We start from the raw sequence: 23,132 nt of genomic DNA on the forward strand, positions 1-23,132 counted from the left end.
TAATATCATATGTTTGTTAGGCCAGTGAAGAGAGTAAAGTGCAAATGACAGAAACACCCCAACACATATCTAGAAGCTACAAGAGAAAAAGGAGAAGACTAAAGTAAAGGGTAGAGGACTGAAGGGTAAGCAACATAGGATAAAGGGTGATGGGCTGAGGGTAAAAAGCGGAAGAGGATGACATAACTAAAGAGGAAGTGAAAAGACAACACTAGAAGGAAGAGGGAGAAGGGCAAATGGTGAAGCACACAAGGTGGAGGAACACAAAAAGAAAGATCAACTTGGGAGAGAAGAAAATGTGGTGAATATTAGGCAGCGTTTGGTTTATGTATCTTTTGAGACAGAGACACAGAGACATAGATATTAAAGACATGGACACAAATTATTAGTGTTTATGCACTGTGTTTGGTAAACATTGAACAAGACACAATAAAATTACAAAAAGTTCATAGTATCCTTATAAAAAAAAAAAAAAAAGAATATCAGCCACCGTTGCTACCACTATCATCCACCATCTCCACCACTACAGATTCATCATCACACACAATTCACCACAAATCAATCAGCAAAAAATTTATAAGAATCAACAAAAATTTTTATTTTTCAACAGAAAAACAAAAAGGGAGGAGAAGGTAACTAAAGAGCAAACTGTGAAAAGAGAAGAATCAATGTAGAGGAAGAGGCGGCAATGGCAAACTCGAAGAGGAAGAAGGAGAGGCGGCCGTTGTGAAGAGGGAGGAGAGGCGACAGCCGCAAATCTGGACGAAGAAGGAGACGTAGCGGCGACGGCGGATCTGAACGAAAGAGGACACGAGTGGCGGCGCGCGGATCTGGACGGAGGAGGAGACACAGGGCAGCGCTCAGATCTGGACGAAGTGGGAGACGCAGCGGCGGCGGCACGCGAATCTGGGCGAAGGGGGAGATGTGGCGGCGGCGGCGGTGGATTTGGACGAAGAGATGCAACGCTGACAGCGAATCTGGACGACGGGATGCGACGGCGGAAAGAGGGAGGAGGGAGGAAGGAGAATGGTCACGTGGATGGAGAAGGAGAAAGAGAAAAAAAACTAGGATTAAGAAATTAATAAGGGGTAAATGAGTAAAAAATTGTATCTAATTGATTGTCTCTATGTCTCATTATTTTAAAAGTATACTAAATACATGTATTTTGTGTATACTTTTGTACTAACGTGTCCATAAAAAATTTGTGTCTTAACAAACAAACATATGATACTTTTATTAGCGATTTAATTATTTTGACGTATCCATGTCTCTGTGTCTGTGTGAAGTGCACCAAACGCTGCCTTAAGGTTTGAGGTGCAACAGAATGGAGTTATAACAACGGCGCCACACCAGCCATCCGGGTGAACGAATTTGTCTACTTTGACGATTGAGTATTTTTGTGAAAAAAATTTTGAAGTTAATTTTGTTAACTAAATTAAAGATACTTTTATTAGCGATTTAATTATTCGAGCATTTTTGTAGTTTACTCTTTATAAACTATAGTAAATCACATTGTATTTTAACAGCAGTTCAAACAAGAAATAACGAAGCGAAGAGTACAAAGACTTCGGGGGTGTCAATGTAACAGGTATCTGACAACCTTTTGATAGCAACGTGTCATTTACTACTATGGAAAATAGATCACATACCACTCATTAGCAAAATGTTTCAAATGCTAAAGGTTTCATTAGCTGGGGAATGCTGTTTTCACTATATATAGTAAGCTTCAGGGCATAACGTCCATAAGCGATATAATGTTAGTGCAAACTTAAAAGATATATCTATGTGATTGAAAAACACAGACTTCCATTATATATCACGTTTTGCACTAGTACATTCAATACATTCACATTACCACTTCTAAGTCTTTTGTTGACCAGATGGTTCCATCATCCCCCACCAAGCTTCTGGTTGGGCAGTCTTTCATATCCAGATACTATTAGCACAAAAATTTGGAACTCAGTCAAGAGATTAAACCGCATAACAGATTTTATTGCCATCTTCCAAAATAATTGCAGCCGGATTTGACAATCAATAAGCAGCTCCGAAAAGCAGCTCATTTCTTTTTCAAGAATTCGCTGTGGTTCACTCAAAATATACAGATCACGGCCTCCAGTGTTGAGGAGGTGAAAAGCAACAAAAAAGCAAATTGGTAGAAACTCTGTCGACACGTTACTTGTGGATCTGGGTTGAAATTTGATGTTCCTTTTCCTTGGTGGCATTACTGGGAAATGGTATAACAATCCATCCCGGTAGCTTTGTAGAGTTTGATCACAACAATTAAAAATTCAATGTATATCCAATCAACGAAGTTTGCTAGTTCTTCGCTTCGAAGGCCCACCAGGAAACAGCTGCATAATCCATCCTAACACTCTCTCCACCACCTAGTAAGAAAGAAACAGAAATCAATTCCTATTTTCTTTTCTTTAGATTTCTAGTTTTCCAACCGTTGTTCTCAAGTCTTAACAACCACTAACGGTTACAGGTCAACTATCTTCACTCCTAATAATATAATCAAGGTTTCAATTTTCAACCAACACCCATGGAATCCTTACAAATTCAATAAAGATATATAAATTTTATAGTGGTACTGTGAAACACATATTCTAGACAAAGGAGTGTTCGAAATACATTGATTTTTTAGTCACTATGCCGAAATTGACAGATATTTTGAGATGGGGATATTGTAAACAAGAGGCAAGGATTCATAGAAGTATAAAGGATATGCTCTAGTCATAACTCAAGATAATATGAAGTTCATATAACCCAATAAAGCAAATTGAACACATAAAAGTTACCTCATCACCCTCATCTGCATAGGGGGTGTTCTCGTACATAGGAGTAAATTCTGGTTGTTTTCCTGAAATATTCTCATTGACCATGCTTTGAGAAGTCAACAGCTCTAATCTTTGAGTCTGGAGCTCAAGTTTCCATGATAATTCCTTGTTTATCTCCTTCAAACAGGAAAGCAAACAGAAGAAATAGCACAGTTAAGACTAACAGTGAACTGGAATGGAACTATAGACCAGAATTATAAAACAAAGTTTATAAGATCCGACAAAGAGCTTTTTTACAAATTGCATACCAACACATTAATTGGGCATTAGTTAGACATACTACAGTGTCTAGTTAATTTGGGTACAGTATATTATTAGCTAAAGGAGAAAAGAAAAGATCAGAGATCAAAGCAATCTAATCTAAACATGTGGATGTTTGTATCAAGGATCAACTATGCTAAAAGCAAAATCGCCTAGATGAAGACGACTTGTGAATGGCTTCAATGCTTCCTAAACACACCATCTGATATAAGAGCTCTTTGCCTCTTTCATTAAGCTACGTATGGTACACTGTCACCCAAGAATACCTGGAAATATCGATTCACGGAATCGCTTCCCTATAGTAAGGACTACAAATATGCAACAAGTTATTTGTATTAACCCTATCTAGTATCATTGTCCAAAACAATATTGAACTTAGGCTGAGCTTTCCAATTCCAATTGAGTTGATCAAGGAGGAACCTAGATGGACTTGGAGAGTGAGTTGAAAAGTGATGAAATGGTTTATATGAAAACACACAAGAAAAATCTGTGGTCTGCATCCTCCGACTAAAATTAACAGATAAACGGGTACAATAATAATAAGAAAACAGATTGAATGTTGCTCCAAAACCAAAAGTGTGTTTCTTTCCCTTCTTAAAAGAAGCACCAATTGCTTCTCTTCAATAGCACTTTTTTTTTGCTTCCAAAGTCACCTTATAAGAATTCAATACCTTGGACAAACACCATAAACAATCCAAACTTTTCTTTTGGTTTATATTTTGGGCAGTATTTGTTTTTCAGTGGCGCCTTCATCGGAGGTCTTTGTTGAAATGGATGAGTGGTCATACGCGATTGGATAAAATAAGGAACGAAGATATAAGGGAGAGTTGGAGTAGCACCTATTGTGGAAAAGATGGTTGAATCGCGTCTCAGGTGGTTTGGACATGTGAGAAGAAGACCGACAGAACACCCAATCAGGAGGGTGGATGAGATGGAAGATGGATAAGAGGTGAAAGGTAGAGGAAGACCTAAGAAGACCATCCATGAGGTGGTCAAACGAGATCTACATGTAGACGATTTCTCTATAGACATGATACATGACAGAGCACAATGGCGTCGTTTGATTCATGTAGCCGACCCCACCTAGTGGGACAGCTTTGTTGTTGTTGCCTTCATCGGAGGTCTTTCATTTGAAAAAATAAATATTAGAAAACTGCACAAACTTCAACCAAAGCAAGGACTATTATAGGTGTAACAGTATAAGAAAATGTCTGATATTATGTAAAGCACCTAAATTCTTATCATTCGAATATTGGACAGTGAAATAACATTTAGGGAATGCAATGCGGAGAAAGTTATAGTAGCATTTATTAAGGGAAAAATGGTAGAAATGGAGAGTAGCCTAATAAATAGAGATAGAGGGAGACCCAACAATTTGCTTAACCATTCTTAAAAGATTCAGATTTCAATAGTTTAAATATTCACATAATTCATGACATAACACTGGCATTATATAATCCTTGAAGTTAACTCAACTAAGTAGAACAAAGCTTGGCTGTTATTGTTTTGTCTTAATTAATTCATCCCCTAATAGCAAACACATCAAACTTGCTTTCAATGAAGTGCTCTCTTCCATGGTAGAAACAATAGTAAGTTATGCCAAAATGATTAAGAACAAAAATAAAAATAACAAAAAAGCTCCTCGTTCAAACATAAAAAAAAACATGGCCCTGACTGACTTACCCTCATCCTGGAACATTCAGATGACTCAAGTGTCAAGGCTTTCATCAAATCTTCTTTCTCCTGTGCCAACTACATAAGAAAGGTAGACACATGAATATGCCAAGCCTATTTAATTACAAGAATACTTGGAACAAACATATGGCGCAGGACAGGGGAAAAAACCAATAAATAAAAACAGTAATGAGCAATGAGAGGTTGGCACTGAGTTTCCAATAGACCAAGCTACCTCAGAAATAAGCGCATTAATGTTCTCTATCACTCTCATCTGATCACGAGGAACAGGAGAAACTCCAGAAGTTGAGTGTGGAGTATCAGGAACTGTGGATAAACTAGATGCTTCAGCATCATGAGCACCCCTGTTTTCTGCATCACCATCTTCGCTTGCTGCACAGCATAATATAAAAAAATAAGCAGAGATATTAAACTAGTAAAAAACATGGATTAAGAAAACAATGTATCATCATCATCTATTCATTTTTTTGTAGTATATGCAAGGGGAGACAAACTGAAATAGGATAAATGATGTTCTATCAAAAGAGAAAAAGGGCAAATGGTAAAAATTTTGTTTGCCAAAACAAGTCCATTTCCCTCTCATTTTTGAATAATTGAATTCTCATTTTCATGTTAAGAATTTTTTTATTAAACCAATTACTTCTGTTATTCCTTAAAAAAAAAAAACTACAGAACCATGAAAACAGGCTTAATTTGACTTGAAATTAGCATGAACACTTGCTTGATTGGACATCCACATATAGACCATAACCATTATGCTTATTTAGAATATACAAAGTAACAACCACAACCGAGGCATACATACCTAAATCCTGGGTGGATGTAGAAATATCCTTTTTCAAAACATGACTCTCAATTGACTTTCCAATGCCTGACGCCTTTCGCAGCTTAGAAAGCAACACTTTCTTCTCTGTATCAATGAATGGAAGAGAATGAACATCAACTGAGTTCATATATGACTAAATTCACGTAAAATTTGTCATCAAATTTGAAAGGTCAGTGCTTTTTTGTCATCTCAACATATATATTCAAAAGTTAGTGGACAAAATTATCAGTTGGTTAGCATTTTTTGTTAAGCATGTCTGAACATTGTTCTTGTGAAAGCATAAATCCATTGATTTGCCTCCATCAATAGCTTAAACATTTGGAAGGTATGGTTCTTGACATGGTTCAATGGTTTCGTTCCAGTGACATTCTTATGAATACAAATGAATGAATTTCAAAGGGTGTGCTAGAATATAAATTCATTTATTAGCTTCTAACTAACACCTTAAACTATTGGGAATAATTAAAGGTTGTGTTCCATCCCATTCCCCATCTATGCATACACCTATATATGCATATTCATTCGCAAGGTAGCATTCCAAATAGGAATTAGTTTGAGAAATCACCAAAAAAGATACATTCAGATGAAAAATGACCCTAACGAATATACAGCTTGTTTTGCCAATTTTGGTTATAACCATTGCACATCAATATTCCTTCTTAATGCTTGTTCCTTCCTCTTATAAGCGTCAAATAAGTGAAAGCACCAGCCTTACAAAAGTATTACACAGATGCAAGCAAATAGAAAATTACATGAGTAGGGATAATTTACAGTTAAAATCTGTTTACCCTCTTGAAGTGCTTCAATGGTCGTCCGCATATCATGGCAGTCTTTGTCTAGGCTTGACATTTTCTTTCTGCAACATTTATTAAGAAAATCCTTATATAAACAAATTAAGCAAAATGAACAATGAAAACAAACATGAAATCACCTTTCATCATTGGGGAGCTAAAGTATTAAATTTAAAAATTAAAAAGAAAAGATGGCAATAACATTTGGTGTAGAGCTCATGATCTTTATAGAGGACTTTCCCTCTTAAACATGTTGAGACTTGAGAGATTGGAAAGCTATGCTTTCTTAGATAGATCTTTTGGTTGTTTTGCTCTTGTATAGAGGAACTCTTATCTTCTATCTTGTATTATTCTTATCTTCATCTTAATGAATTTCTTCTTTAATTAAAAAATAAAATAAAATTAAAATACCGTCTCTATATCAATCATGGAAGTTATTTGAATATTGCGAAAAATTAAGTGCCATTTATTCAAAAGCAGATTGAAGTTTGATAATTTTTTCTCAGACAATAATAAATACTTTCATTAGGGAAAATAAGGTATGTTCCACCAGAAGAAAATAAAGTTGGGGAGAGGAAAGCAGCCATCTACTTCCGTTTAGATTAAGGAGGAATTTTATTGAGGAAGTTAAGTACTTCAATTTAAACTCCTAATATGACAAACAAATGTAAAGGACTAGTAGTGCACGAAAGATTCCCTATTTAATTTCCCTTTTTCTTTTCACTCTTTAGGTTAAAATGTCAAATCCAGGGATTTGCAGTGTTTGATGCTTTAGAATAGTATACAAAACAATATCCAAAGGAGAAATGATTTCAGTAAAGATAGAACTTTTATCAAATCCATCTACAATTTGAAATCGAGGCTAAAGCAGACATTTGAAAATGGATTATCTTCACAGGAACGCCAACAATTCAGGCAGCACTATCGTCAAATATTTAACAAATTTCAATCATTGAATATGTGGTTCTTTTGCTTGAAATTTAAAACCTCAAGAATACCTGTATGAAGAAATCTCTGCTTCCGCATTTTCCAACTGCTTCTCAAGCTTTAGCTCATTAGATCTCAATCTGAGTGCCTAAAAAGGTTATTCAACACAAGAAATTAACTTTGGAATCTAATTGATATCCCAAATCCGTACACAATAGCTTAGAAAGTACCAAATGAAAGTGGGAAACCACAATTTAAAGGATAGCTATTAAAGGGGAAGAACCACTCTCCTTCGTAACATCAAGGACCCCATTCTACCCATCTCTAACATAGTCTAACCAAATCAATTCATATTAGAATAGTGAAATGTGTCGTCACATTGTCAGGTACGTAAGGGAAGTGGGGAACCACGCCTTAAAAGCTAGTTGATAAGGGTTTTTTTTGAGGGGGGGGGGGGGGGGGAGAGAGACCACTCACCTGAAATACAACATCAAACATCCAATACTACTCAATGTGGGACTTTGAACACCCCATAGTTACCCAAGTCCCTAACAATTCAGTTGTAAGAGAACAGCAGTAGCAGAATATATACAAGAAATAGGTGGAACAAGAGAATACAGTAGAGAAATAAAACAGAAGAATGAATGTAGAAGCAGAAGAGCATAATGAAATCAGTATGATATCATTCTTTTCTTGTGAAGGTGTTATTGAAGATAGAAAATGCAGAAACGAGCATAGAGGTGGCAGTCAAGAGGCCACCACTCTCCTAAGGGTCCTGTTCTATCCAAATCCTCAATAGATCTCCTCTAATTCCCCTGCTATCACTTATAAACACTTTCAATCCTCTCTTTCTTCTAACAGAATTCCTCACTTTGCATGAATCCTCCCCTCCCTTATGCCAGCTATCCTATTTGTTACACTGCTGATCCCACTTGATTCTCTCCCTCGGTTCTCTTTTTCTTATCTCACCAGCTGTAAATAAAAGATAGTGGATGTATTTTATCACCTTTCCCACTCCCTTCTTCAACGAACTTAACTCCTTTGGCCATTAGGCATCAAGAATGGAAATTCCCCAGGTCAACTTTACCTATAACAGCGCAGGTGATTTTTCTATTTCAACATTTTCTAAGAAAAGGATTGTAAGAGTTAATTAAATCCTCTTTATTATCTTAAATTTTTCCGTTTATTTAAAATACTCACTGTAGTTGTAACCTAATTGGAGAGAGATGTAGAGTAGTTACATGCCCAAAAAAATGTTGTCATCTTGAATGACAGTTCAAAAGTAATTTCAGTTGAAAGACTTAACTAAAAAAAGGGGAAAATATTTTTTATTCTTAAAAGTAAATAACAATCACACAACATATCAAGAAAGTTTAGTACCTTCTCCTCTAAGCCAATAACTTCAGATGCCAATAACTTTGCACGCTCATCAGCAGCATTACACTCCAGTTGTGCATTTGCGTATTCACTCTTGACAGACTCAAGCTCAACCTGTTGCATGAAGGGTCACACAGTGGCACCAATACCAGAAAGAAGAATGCAGCACCAGAAAGCATTTTACAGAGATATGAAAAAATCAGTCCATTCCAATCAAGGAGAGAATTCAGAATCAAATATATAGAATGTCTAACTTATTCAAAAGTCATCTAATTACACCAATATTTTGAACTCAAAAACATGACCATGACAATCTAAGTTACCATTGGAAACATGAGAACATGGGCAGGTTCCCAAATAGTAAACCACAATGATGATGGGATGATCACAAACAAAAAAAGATTATGTGGATTTCAAGAAAGATACAAGTTTTTTAGATTATCACAAATAAAATAACAAATTGCGTTGGTTTCACACCTTCTCTAAGAATTCTGGTAAGTATATAATGCCCTTAGTTATACATTTCAAATCAATGGTATCAAACATCAGTTGATTTAAAAGGCAATGACTAAATCAGATGTAAACTGTAAAACCACTTCCAGAATGCCAGAATAAGATATCTTGGCAAAAAGATATTAAGATCCATCCCATGTATATAACCAAAATCTTTTTACATTCTACTTTGATGTTCAATGTAACAAGTTCAATAGGCTTGGCTACATCAAGTTTGATACAAAATCCAATTATATAGTTGGAGGTCAGCTCAAACACCGTGCTATCAGATCAAAATTGTAATCCACCTTGATCAATCATTTAGGACATTTGCAACTCATAACAATGTTAAAATTTGTAAATTTGCAAATCTAAACGAAAATTTAAAATTAATTTTCATTATGAGATTCAGTATCATAAATGACATATGTGCGCATGAACATGCAAAACAAGACTATGAATGCATATAATAGAACACGAGCACAGCCAATACAATTACACATTTAGGTATGGAATCTTATACAAACCAGGTGCACTTTGATATCTTCTTGTAACTTCTCCATGTCCAATTTTAATTGATTGACAACACTTCGCTACAAAAACATGAATGAAATTCATTAAAACAAATTAGAAGATATTATTACTTATTCTCATGGGCAACTATTCTACGTCTAAAGTAGAGGCAATATAGCAATTTTAGTTGAAATTCTGATTCTTAGTAATGACCCAAACAGTATGGAACAAAGCAGTTCTATCAAAAGCAATAACCCAGGAGTAAACTAATCTGCTACTTGAGACATTTGCACAATTGCTATCACTTTAAAACATGTTCAGGTCCTTTTCTATACCCACACAACAGAGTTCAACAATATTCTAAATGCAGATCTCTTGCCAAGGGAGCACAAGCAGACCCAAAATCAAGTGACATACATCAAACATACTAAAAAATAGGGGAAAACAAAGCGTCCAAAGCATCTCGTGTTACCCAAGTTTGGGAAAGGGTCACACTCTAACCTAATGCATGCATCAGTGGCTAATTCCATGGCTTCAACCTATGACCTTGAGGTCGCACAAAAGACAATTCAACTGTTGATAAAAGGCTGCCCTTCATATCACATAAGCTAAATATGCATTCTATTACGATGCAAAAACAACTGTGATATTGGTTCAGAATTCAACCACACAGAACACACACATCCTAAGAAATAACCATATGTGGCCTTTTAACCTGCAAAATGTTACTATTTTACAAAGTATTTGACCTTAGTGTCATAACTAGCGTTGATTTTACAATCACAGAAATGATAGTCTTCAAATTAACTATTGAAGATCTCAACATCAGCCAACATAACATGCTGAATGGAATTGGATACTGAATTCTGAAACACTGAAACATGTATTAAAAATATTTGGTAAGAACTATAATTAGGACATCTAGTTGACCACGAAACATTATATATAAGTGTGCAACTAAAATAAAAAACTACAACAGTTCCCAAGATTGATATCTGAAAATAACACTAAACCCACAAGCTAACCTGCTGATTATAATTATCAGTCAAAGATGAATTTTCTGCAGCTAGTGATTCTGCTAACACTTGAGAAGCCTCAAGAGCACGTTGCAAAGAAAACTTTTCTTGTGTCAAATCTTCAATATGCTGCAGAGAAATAACAAGGAAACAGGGGGAAATGAAAATATAAATAATAACTTCTCATAGAAAATTTTATAGGCAGAGATTGAGAGAAAAGGAAATCAAAGGAGCATAATGCACAACACAGAGAAACCACAATGAACAACTAAATACTAAGTGGATAAACCATTCAATAAAGCATGTCATTCAGATTATATGATAGATAAAGAAAGACCAATAAATAGACCATGAGCATACAAAAAAAGGGATGCCAAAACATGTATTAAAGATAAGGTGAATCGCTCATCACATCACAAGCACACTGATAGTCCTCCCTGTCATTTTTATGGAAAAATAAAAAAATATAAATAATTAATAGAAGAAAATAAACTGCTACACCCACAAACTTAAAACCTTTTCAAGTTGAAAGTATAACTTAAATTGGGTATCATTTTCATTACTAAACATATGCGCAATGGTTATCCAATGATTCATATAGAGAGAGAGAGAGAGAGAGAGAGAGAGAGAAGGGGGGGGGGGGAGGGAAGGAGGGATTGAAGAGAAACATTATTAAGTTTGTAAAAACCAGTTGCCAAAGTCATAAATTCATTACAGACTGACCTATAAATTTTTGTACTCCCACAAATTCAGAGAAAGAATCACCTTTGATAATTGTCAAATGGAAGAAATGTATTATATACTAGAAAAAGATCAATATTTTTTGCCCTGAATAATAACATTACATTCTTTGTGCATAACATATGCTAATCTTCTGTGCCTATAACTGGCAAAAGAATACCATGAACAATTTTCATTGGATTAAACTAAAACAATCATAATAAAATGTATAATCAAATTGAGATCATTCCATTCGATTGATCTTACTGTATAATAAATGCACAAAATGATGCTGTCAAAAAGGTCCGCATAACTACAAATACATTTCAGCATTAGCTTAAATCTGGTATATCATAGATTAGATACTCCCAATAATCAAATCAAATGCTTTCGTTAGTTATAAACCCTAATCTACCAAATAAGTCAAGCACAAGACAGTAGCATCAAATACATCATTTTCTGATGCCAATTCATCAAAAGAACAGGCAATAAAGCACTTCAACAACAGCCAACACTCATTAGGAGGGAAAAAGAAATGCCAAGATCAAGACCAGCATAATACACCTGTTCTAAAGCAGCAAAGTCCTCATTTTTTGAAGGAGGTGCATAATAATCATGCTTCTTCTCCATACCATTTTCACTATCACTTATCATCAATGCATTTTGACTACTATTATCGAAACCTGCAGCTGTAAAATTTGGGAGAGGTGCCACAGTTTTGGTCTCTTCGGGTGGCTTGCGCAAATAGATAGATCCTGACACATTATTGCTGGTTGATTCTAAATGATTGAACAATGAGGAATCTTGCTCGGGCTGCCGAAATGGAGAACCCAAAGAATTTCTATTGACATTAAGAGAATCAAGAAAAGATGGACGAGTCCTCCTAGAACTAGATTCCACTGAAACTGAATGTATTGGAGTATGGTTAAAGGAGTTGCTGCCATCATAACTTGTCAAATCGAATTTTGGCATTGATTCATTAAGACTGGACAAATTTTTATCAATGTTAGTATGGGTCTCTGGAAACTTAGAACTGAAAGAATCACCGAAGCCTGCATATTAAGAAAAAATTCAGCAAATAGTACTACATCGAGATGTATGAAAATGGAAGAAAAAGATATTATAAAAATCTCAGAGTACAGGTGCGGAAAAAATAACACATTACCACCAGAAAATGAGCCATGGGAGTAATCACTGTTTAAATTGCTGGAATTTGTTGAGTTATTTTGCAGTAGTGTATTAACAGAGTTTTGAGGTGAGATTTTTGAAGAAAAATAAGAAGAGCCATGATCAGTGACCACATAATCCTTCGATGGACCATTACTCTTATTTGAATAGTTTTCATTAATATCTTGAAGACTAGATTGAGTAATATTGCTATCAAAATCTTGACTTCCTTGCGAGTGTAGAAGAATGCTTTGGTTGTTTGTTGACCCATAAGGGAATCCAACAGGACCACTGGTATGAATTCCAAAGGTATCTTTCACCTTATCTGCCTCGTTGCATTGACTTACATCAGCAGATGCAGTAATAGCAGAAGCATTGTATCCCTTAGCTTCAGCAATATCAGAATATGTCTCAACCAGGCTGGTGGACTTTGTATTGAGATCATTCCTCGCAAAACCTTTTATATCAGGCAGAGACTCTTGCTTACTACTAGTACTTTGGCTAATTAAACTCGTACTTTTATCATTACTTGTCCCTGAAGTTGATGGCTCAATGACATCTCTTCCAATACCATCAGATGTGGTAACTCCATCTGACTGATCAACTCGTACATTCTCAACTTCAGAAGCTCGGTTTTGTTTCAAGCTAGCATCAGAGCTCTGAGCATTGCTAGAGGATGCAGCCTTCTTGGCTCGCTCTGCGGCTTTCTTTTTACGAAACTCCTCAAGCTGCAAACAAAAATAAAATTATTTTTAGTTTAACAAAAGCAAGGAAAAGACTAATGATTTGTACTTTGAAAAGAAGTGCAGCACATAATAGTGCAATACGTAAGATTGCATTGAAAAATTTACGAAATCAATTTCTTATAAGCAGCCAATGTTTCATTGAAACAACTTACTAAATTATTGTCAGCACTATGATATTTTACACATGATGAATAACAAAAGCACTGGATTGTGCAAAAAGCATACAGCTTTTAACTAAGAATGAGAAACACCATTCTTTTCTTATTTAAAAGAGACTCCCTCATCTCTGATGGTAATATAACTAAGAATTCTATGAGGTGAAGGAGACATAACCAACACCCATATGTCTTCTTGACTAACACTCTTCAAACCCATAATCCCCGTCATCAATAAATATGAAGGGGCATATGCTATAAAACCTGGCATGTCTAATCTATTCAGACAAAGTGACCAAAACTGAAAAACCAAATGAGGGTAACATATGCAAGAAGCATCTCATAGTCACAAAAAGAGTATAACTTCCAAATATTCAGCACTTGGTTCTGTACAAACATGCCTCATCACATATAATGGACTGAAATAAAGTAATTCATTGAATAATTTTGGTTGACATCAGAATTTCACAAATTTTGCAGCAATTGAAACAGATTTGTAAAGGCATGAAATTATGTTTTTCAGCATTACTGAGTCTACTTTTAATCATCATGTCTTAATTATGGGCTTAGTAGCAGTTTGATTCATATTTCTTATTGACATAGGAATTCGATCCTTGTGAGATAAGCTGCAAATATTTGTTCAACAGGTTATTGTCTTCCTCAATCGTATGATGTAAGTCGCAAATGGTGTGCCAAATAGATAACGGGTAAGGGTACATAACAGGAAATTATCAGAGCAGCAAATGCATGTTGTTGGGTAATGAAATCCAACATAATGGCAACTAGAAAAACGATTTAGCAGAGACGAATGCTGGAATATATAGGTGGGAATAGAAAAAAAGAGATTAAGAAGAATTGCATGGCATCCAGAAGAAAGTTGGAGACTTGGAGTAAAACTTATTTAGGGAATGATGATGAAAACAAAGCTTAAGCTATATAGTCATGTAAGAAGAAAACCAATTAAGCCTTTAATAAGAAATGTAAACCAAAGGAATCCATGTCTGATAAAACCATAGGGAATAACCTAAGAAAACTAACTGGTTTTATGATGCAGAAAACAAAATTAAAAAAAAAAAGCTTTTACATAGATAAACCTAAATGAGATTAACTAATTCATGCAACTAACCCTGCCTTGGTGGATATAAAACTTGATTGCTTGTGCCTTCTCAGAATTTAGCACCTCAGATACCAAGCTCATAAACATAAACAATCCATCAAAATTTAAACTTATACCAGACGTGTTCATTAGGAAATGAAGTGAACAAGGAAAACAACAGATAGATTTATCTTTAAATAAGGAACCTGACCCCCTCATGCAAATACCAACTCAATGACCTAACTCCTTCCAACAACAGATAGATTTCTCTTGAATTCTTAGAAAGAAGAATCCCAATTTTACCCCCAGATCTTCAATCATAAATGATTAAACACAACTACGGGACGAAAATCTGCAAATTTTTTCTTCTAGAAAAATATGAAAATTGCAGAATTCTCTCCCTTCAAATTACCTTCCATTTACACTTTCCCATTTTCCTTTCAAGTTTACCCAACCCAAAATCCCAATCAATTCAAGGATAATAACATGGTAATGTTTTAAAAAAAAAAATAGCAAACACATATATACACAAAATTTAATCTCTATCCCATCACCATCACATTTTTCCGGGAAAACAATGAGCACATTAGCATCACAGAGACAAACGCACAGCAATAACATAACTTCCACCAAACCCAAAATCAATAGAAATAGAATAAAATAAAGCAAGCTCAAGATAATTTTTTAAAAAAAAGGCAAAAGAAAAAACAATTTTTAAAAAATACATATAAATACGTACACGACGCTTGCCAGCTTCCAGATGTTCTTGCTTCCGCGACGAAGAGGCGGAGTTCGGCAGCACCTGTGCCGACGCCATGTGAGACTCACGTGCGATCTACAGAGAGAGCGTAACTAAAATCTCTCGAATCAACATTCCCCTTCTCAAATTGGCGATGTATCCTACCTGAACGAGCCGACGCAGATCACAGCAAATGGGCAGGAAAACGACACGATGCCGAATTCAAATTAGCAACAGGATCGAATTCTGAATATTTTTAAATAATAGGGAATTTTGAACATTTGAGACGTTGGGAGGTACAAAGGGGTCGAATTCGGGAGTTTTTCAGACAGAGGGCGTCCGATCTGATCAGAGAGAGAGAGAGAGAGATTTGTTGGGGCAAATCAAATCAAATTATAAAAGGGCACTTCCTTTTCTCTCTCTCTAGCTGCTGTTCTGTGTTCTCGGTTTTCTTTATTAACAACATTATTATTATTATTATTATTATTATTATTATTATTTTGATAAGATCAAAATGGATGTCCATTAATATGGGCAGTTAATTTTATAGTTATTATCGACCCGATAAACTTATTAGATGACTGGATTATTGATTCAATCGATGGGTCATTGGTCGAACCGTTTAACTCGATGATAATTAAATAAATATATAAAATTATAGTATAATATTTATTAAAAAATAAAAATTATTGTTTAATATTTTATATTATTTAAATTTAAATAGATTATATATAAATTTCATTAACTCATTACTTTAATATGATATATAATTTATATAAATTATTAGCCTTTAATTTAATGGGTCTAATCTAAAAAAAACTAAAAAAAATTACATATAAATAAAATTAACGTTACACATATGAATTAGTGTATGGTTATTAGGGATGGCAAAACGGGTCGAGCCCGTCGGGCCGATCCGCTAAACCTGCTAAAAAGGCGGGTCGGACTAGGATTTGGAGCCCGCCAAACCTGCACCGCCAAATTGGCGGATTTTGGCAGAGCGGGGCGGACCGGTCCGCGGGGCCAAAGATTTTTATTTTTCTTTTTTTTATTAAATAAAAGAGTGATTACTAATATAAAATTAATAATTATAGAAGTTTTAAACACTTTTTTTCATTTTTTGTTTTTATTCTTCTTTTAGTTATTAACTTTATTTATTTTATTTTACAATTTCGTATATATGCTCAAATTATGTGACTTATTTTTTAAAATAAAGATGATTCTATTGACAAATATTATTTTGAACAATTTTATTGAAGTTAAAAATTAAAAAAAATAATAAAAAATTATATTATAATTTGACTATTTTTTATTTATATTTGATTTTTTAATTATTATTTTTTGGTTAATTTTAATGAATTTTATTTTTTAAAAAAAAAAGAAGCGGGCTAGCCCGCCAACCCGCCAATCTGCCACAAAGTGGGGCAGGCTAGCATTTTAAACCATTTTAGTTGGCGGGCGGACCGGCCCGCCCCGTTTATGAGGCGGTGGGACAGGTTGGGGCGGACCGACCCGCTTTGCCACCCCTAATGGTTATAGGTTTATAGCATTTTCATGTGAACTTTGTTATTATATATTTTATTATTAGCCTATTAAAGTCAAAGAAGTAAGTCTGGCTTAGTAGCAAGACTGCTGAAGCTTTGCATGTAAGAACCGCGACTAATTAACCGCTTAATTAAATTAAATTAACTGCCAAAAATAGGATCCAAAAATTTAGAATATTAATTAGGAAATTTAAATATGATATTTAGACAGTAGATTTTTCTAAGTTAAAAAATGTAATTTTCTGCGAAAAATCGCATAAAATCGTGAACCAATAAATTAACCGGCAATATCGGCTTAAATCGGTCCGATACTGAGCAAGAATAATAAAAATAGTAGAAAACCTTGGAAAAATATTTAGAATTAAAAATCGGGCATTAATTTTAAAAGTTTGGCCCAAAATTGGGCCAAACGGGCCAAAAACTTTAATGGATTAGACCGAGCCCAAGTTGGGGCCAAGGCCACATATATAAGTTCACTAAATGAGCCCCATTCATCTCATTCACCACCAAACACAACATACACCTGCAGAAATGAGGAGGAGAAGAAGAGAGAAAAGTTACTATTCACATACAACTTCAATCGACCATATCTCGAGCTACTGTGCTCCGATTCGCGTGCCGTCAGCGGCTACACAAAGCTCTTGCCGAGCCCGTTACTCTCATCTAACTTTTATAGGTAAAATTTCGAAATTTCCTCTCTTTCTAGCAGCCCTAAGAAATTTGAAATTTTGGGTGTTGATTTTGAGTGAATTTTTGCGTTTTGATTGATTAAGTGGTCTCTAAGGTTGGGCTATTAGTGGTTTGTGCTCCAAACACCATCAAAAAAGGTAAAGAAACTCTTTACCTTATGAAATTGTGATTATGATGAACCCTAGGTTAATTGGTTATAAATTATGTGTATATATAGCTTGAAGTTGTGATTGTTGGCATTTATTTGGAGCTTTGGATTGATTGTTGGTGATTGGAGGCTTGAGCTGGACTCAATTTTGGGATTTTGGCATATTGAGAATTGGCCAAGGTATGGTTTCATTTTTTTCTATGTAATATATAATATTTCTAGACACTTAGGCTAGTGACCCACAGGATAGGTTTGATTGAATTTATTATTGGATTTGATAATGCATGATGATGTTGTTAAATTGATAGTGTGTGATGATGTTAATGATTGTGATGGTTTTGATGTGTTGAGATGAGAATTATGATGAGGTATGATAAATGAAGCTTATGAGTAGTGAGATTCGGTGCAAGTTGTTAATATTGAACATTGATGTGCAAATTTTGGAATTTGTTGGGTTATAGAGGTGGAATTGATTGATATAGGTGTTGAAATGGTTGAAATGTGATGGAAAGGTAAAGTATAATATTTGGTAGTGTTTGATGATGTGATGTAATAGGCTTTTATTTTGATTTGGTTGTGAACTTTAAGGTGTTGAGAACTTGTGAACTTTCATGACAACTAGCTTTTGGGTGAACTATGACGCATCATATCTTTTGCTATGGTTATTGAAATTGAATGAATTTTATATCAAATTAAAGATAATTTAAAGAGCTTTAAAACGATATAGATTTTGTAGAAATCCGAATTTTATAGAGGAAGATATGATCGTTGAAAGTTTGTGTCAAAAATCTGATTTCTGTGATGGTTGCAGAAATTATGAGTTTTGATTTATGTGCGCACGCACACTGCTGTGCGCGTGCTCGGAGCAGGGGCAATGTCATGACTTGTGTATACGCACACCTTTGTGCACACGCACAACCTGTGCATTTTTGAAAACGTGCGTATGCACACACTGGTGCGCACACACACAGGGACATGCATTCTGTTGAAGGCGATCGCACACTCTGGTGCGCACACACACCCTGCAAAATTTGCAAGCTGTGCATACGCACAACCTCGTGCGCACGCACATGCTGGGAGGTACATTCTGTTGAGGGTGTCTGCACGTATCTGTGCGTGTACGAAGAATAGAAACTTTTACTTACTGTGCGTACGCATACCTCTATGCGTACACATACTTTTAGAAAACTCTTTAGGGAGTGCGTACGCACACTGCCCTGTTTTTCAATAAAAATCTTGTTTTCAACTATTTTATCTTCTCAACAAGCTTGTAAACTTCCGTGACACTTATCTAAGACTCTTTAGCTTGTTTTTAGGTGTCAAAACATAGAGAAGGCTCTAGGTGGATTCAATTAGGTATTTTCTTGCAAAAGTTTAGAAAACGGAGACTTAGGTTTCTGGAGTACTGAGGACGGATTTAGTTGAGTGAGAGGGCGAAGTATTGTGTTGATGATTATTAATACGAATAGTGGAAGTGGTGAACTACTGAGTACTGAATAAAATGATTTTTGAAAACCATTGAATTACTGTTTATACTGAGATTGATGAGACGTTATGCGCCTGGTAAGGACGGTTGGTTAATCCCGCTTGTCAAGGTTGCAGCGGCGGCGTAAAGACGGTTGGTTTATCCCGCTTACGTTGAAATGTGAGATCTGAGGCAGAGTATCCCACTCACATCCTTTCGGATCACAAGAGTGTGCCCGGCACTATATCCGTGGGTAGTGTACCCGATACTATATTCGTAGGGGGATCCCACTTTTTATTCATGACCGAAAGGCGACATCTCCATGGAGATGTGTCGGGTTGGCAGTTGAACCAACAATGTGATATCACAACCCAATAAGACAGGCATTCATCATGTGCATATTCTATCTGTTTTTTTTGTTTTGCCGACTTGTATTGTTTGCCTAAGTGTTTAACCTGCCTAAATGCTTATTGAATTACTTGATATACATGCTGATGAGCGGATAATTTATACGCTTTTTGGCATTATTTTCAGTATGTTTTTAGTATATTTTAGTTAGTTTTTATTATGTTTTTGTTAGTTTTTAAATCAAAATCATATTTTCTGGACTTTACTATGAATTTGTGTGTTTTTCTGTAATTTCAGGTATTTTCTGGCTGAAATTGAGGGACCTGAGCAAAAATTTGATTCAGAGGCTGAAAAAGGACTGCAGATACTGTTGGATTCTGACCTCCCTGCACTCGAAGTGGATTTTCTGGAGCTACAAAGGCCCAATTGGCGCGCTCTCAATTGCTTTGGAAAGAAGACATCCTGGGCTTTTCAGAAATATATAATAGTTCATACTTTGCCCGAGATTTGATGGCCCAAACCGGTGTTCTAAGTCAGCATAGAAATCCTGGCATCAAAACGCCAGAACTGGCATAAAAGCTGGAGTTAAACGCCTAAACTGGCACAAAAGATGGCGTTTAACTCCAAGAAAAGTCTCTACATGTGAAAGCTTCGATGCTCAGCCCAAGCACACACCAAGTGGGCCCAGAAGAAGATTTCTGCATTAATTACCTATTTCCGTAACCCTAGGCTACTAGTTTTCTATAAATAGGACCTTTTGCTATTGTATTTTCATCTTTCAATCAATCTTTAATCATATTTTGATGATTGAACCCTCTTTGGGAGGTTGGCCATTCGGCCATGCCTAGACCTTTTGTTCTTATGTATTTTCAACGGTGGAGTTTCTACACCCCATAGATTAAGGTGTGGAGCTCTGCTGTTCCTCATGAATTAATGCAAAGTATTATTGTTTTTCTATTCAATTCAAGCCTATTTCTTCTCAAAGATAACCACTCGTTCTTCAATCTGACGAATGTGATGATCTGTGACACTCATCATCATTCTCACCTATGAACGCGTGCCTGACAACCACTTCCGTTCTACTTGCAATAGCTTGAGTGCGTATCTCTTAGCCTCCTGGTTCATGATGCATGGTTGCCTCGCCTGACAACCGAGCCTTCCATTCCATGAGATCAGAGTCTTCGTGGTATAGGCGAGAATCAATTGGCAGCATTCTTGAAATCCGGAAAGTCTAAATCTTGTTTGTGGTATTCCGAGTAAGATCTGGGAAGGGATGATTGTGACGAGCTTCAAACTCGCGAGTGTTGGGCGTAGTGACAAACGCAAAAGGATCAATGGATCCTGTTCCAACATGATCGAGAACCAACAGCTGATTAGCCGTGCGGTGACAGTGCATTTGGACCATTTTTACTAAGAGGACGGGAGGTAGCCATTGACAACGGTGAAACCCAACATAAGCTTGCCATGGAAAGGAGTATGAATGATTGGAAGAAGGCAATAGGAAAGCAGAGATTCAGAAGGAACAAAGCATCTTCATACGCTTATCTGAAATTCTCACCAATGAACTACATAAGTATCTCTATCCTATTTTATATTTTATTCATCTTTAATTATCAATTCTCCATAACCATTTGAATCCACCTGACTGAGATTTACAAGATGACCATAGCTTGCTTCAAGCCGACAGTCTCCGTAGGATCGACCCTTACTCACGTAAGGTTTATTACTTGGACGACCCAGTACACTTGCTGGTTAGTTGTGCGGAGTTGTGACAAGGAGTTGAGATTACAATTGTGCGTACCAAGTTGTTGGCGCCATTGATGATCACAATTTTGTGCACCAAGTTTTTGGCGCCGTTGCCAGGGATTGTTCGAGTTTGGACAACTGACGGTTCATCTTGTTGCTCAGATTAGGTAATTTTATTTTATGTTTAAGCTTTTTACTTTTTATTTTTCGAAAAATTTCAAAAAAAATAATATTTCTATTCTGTTCTTCAGAGTTTTTTTAAGAATGAATTCTAGAGTTTCATGATGATTTGTTGAAGTCTGGCTGGCTGTGAAGCCATGTCTAATCTTTTGGACCGAGGTTTCAACTTATCATCACAAGGGCTTGTTAATTTCTATCAATCTTGCTGTTGAACGTAATGATCTGCTAAAGCTTGGCTGGCCATTGGCCATATCTAGTGTTTTGGACCGAAGCTTTCACTGAAAGCTTGGCTGGCTAGTAAGCCATGTTTAATTCCTGGACCGGAGTTTTATACTAACATTGCATGATTCTTGGAATTCTTATTAAAAATTTTGAATCTCTTTATTTTCTTTTCCATATAATTTTCGAAAAATCACAAAAAATTTTATAAAATCTTAAAATCAAAAATATTTTATGTTTTTTTAGTCTAGTGTCTAATTTTAAGTTTGGTGTCAATTGCATGTCTTCATTCTTCTAATTTTCGAAAATTACATGCATTATGTTCTTCATTGATCTTCAAGTTATTCTTGATGATTTCCTTGCTCTGATCTTTAAATTCTCTTGTCTTGTGTGTTTTGTTATTTTTCATATGCATTCTCAATTTGTTAGTGTCTCTAATATGAAAATTTTTAAGTTTGGTGTCTTGCATACATTGTTTGTTTAATCTTAGTTTTCCATGATTAGCTACAGTTTGATTTTTCTCATCATTAAAAATTCAAAAAAATTTTCAAAATTATGTCTTTTCAAGTCAATAATACAAAGAATTGAAGATTCAGAACATGCAGCAGAGGAATTACATAGAAAAAGCTGGGCATTCAAAACGCCCAGTGAGGAAGGAAAACTAGCGTTTAAACGCCAGCCAGGTTAAACGCCCAAAAAAGTAGTATTTTGGGCGTTAAATGCCAGAATGGATACTCTTCATACCCTGGGTCGAGCTATCCGACCTGGGATGATGGGCGACAAAACGACTGACCTCTTCAGGTCAGACTATCCGACCTCTTCCTAAAAGAGCTCGGCCAAATCGACGGGAAAGCCCAAGAAAGGGCCCAACCCAAGGAATACGACCCAAATCCACAGGCCGTCCAAGCCTATAGAGATAAGGGCGGTTCCCTTGAAGATAAGCTGACCTCAACTCAAAGATAAAGATAAGATAAGATAACTAACTTATCTTATCTAGAAAGGTCACTCTACAACCACTATAAATACACTAGAGCACCCAGGTATAACTCATACTCTGATTCTACAATAAACCTGCTTAATACCCGTGCTAACTTAAGCATCGGAGTCTCTTGCAGGTACCCCCCACCCTTCGGTGACCAAGGATCAGAAGTGAAGCCAGTCCAACAAGTCAGACACAAAAGCTCCGGCCGCCACCAGCCAGCCAGACACGTCATCTCCGACCAGTACAAGAAGATCTCATCCGAGATCGGCCTACAGTTTCAGGTAACCCTCGGAACATTGGCGCCGTTGCCGGGGAACCTGGAAGTCATCCCATCATTATGGCAGACAACCATGACAACGACCATGATTTAGATCTAGAGGACAGAACGCCGCACAAAAACGCGGACGCTACACTAAAAGATACTCCGGAATCTAACGGAGACAAAAACTCAT

At 36.0% G+C, this 23,132-nt stretch overlaps 1 protein-coding gene across 1 annotated transcript; it reads right to left on the reverse strand.

Moving 5' to 3' along the window:
• Positions 1 to 1,664: 1,664 nt before the first annotated feature.
• On the reverse strand, positions 1,665 to 15,865 carry LOC112727476 (protein BLISTER). Its single transcript, XM_025777221.3, has 13 exons — positions 15,359 to 15,865; positions 12,621 to 13,350; positions 12,020 to 12,507; positions 10,745 to 10,864; positions 9,734 to 9,799; positions 8,718 to 8,828; positions 7,409 to 7,485; positions 6,408 to 6,475; positions 5,599 to 5,703; positions 5,008 to 5,165; positions 4,782 to 4,850; positions 2,799 to 2,954; positions 1,665 to 2,384 (listed from the first exon to the last, which is right to left on the reverse strand). The coding sequence occupies exons 1-13, from the start codon at positions 15,434 to 15,436 to the stop codon at positions 2,304 to 2,306; spliced, it is 2,307 nt and encodes a 768-aa protein (XP_025633006.1). The 5' UTR covers positions 15,437 to 15,865; the 3' UTR covers positions 1,665 to 2,303.
• Positions 15,866 to 23,132: the final 7,267 nt, after the last annotated feature.

This window comes from Arachis hypogaea, chromosome 12 (genome assembly GCF_003086295.3).
Source record: "Arachis hypogaea cultivar Tifrunner chromosome 12, arahy.Tifrunner.gnm2.J5K5, whole genome shotgun sequence".
Taxonomy (NCBI): Eukaryota; Viridiplantae; Streptophyta; class Magnoliopsida; order Fabales; family Fabaceae; genus Arachis; species Arachis hypogaea.

Excerpts from the sequence above, each read along its gene's own strand:
- LOC112727476 (XM_025777221.3), bottom strand. The coding sequence starts at position 15,436 with ATGGCGTCGGCACAGGTGCTGCCGAACTCCGCCTCTTCGTCGCGGAAG. Across the intron at positions 9,800-10,744 it reads CTGATAATTATAATCAGCAG|CGAAGTGTTGTCAATCAATT; the intron begins GTTAGCTTGTGG and ends ATGTTTTTGTAG. Across the intron at positions 5,704-6,407 it reads CATTGAAGCACTTCAAGAGG|AGAAGAAAGTGTTGCTTTCT; the intron begins GTAAACAGATTT and ends TCATTGATACAG.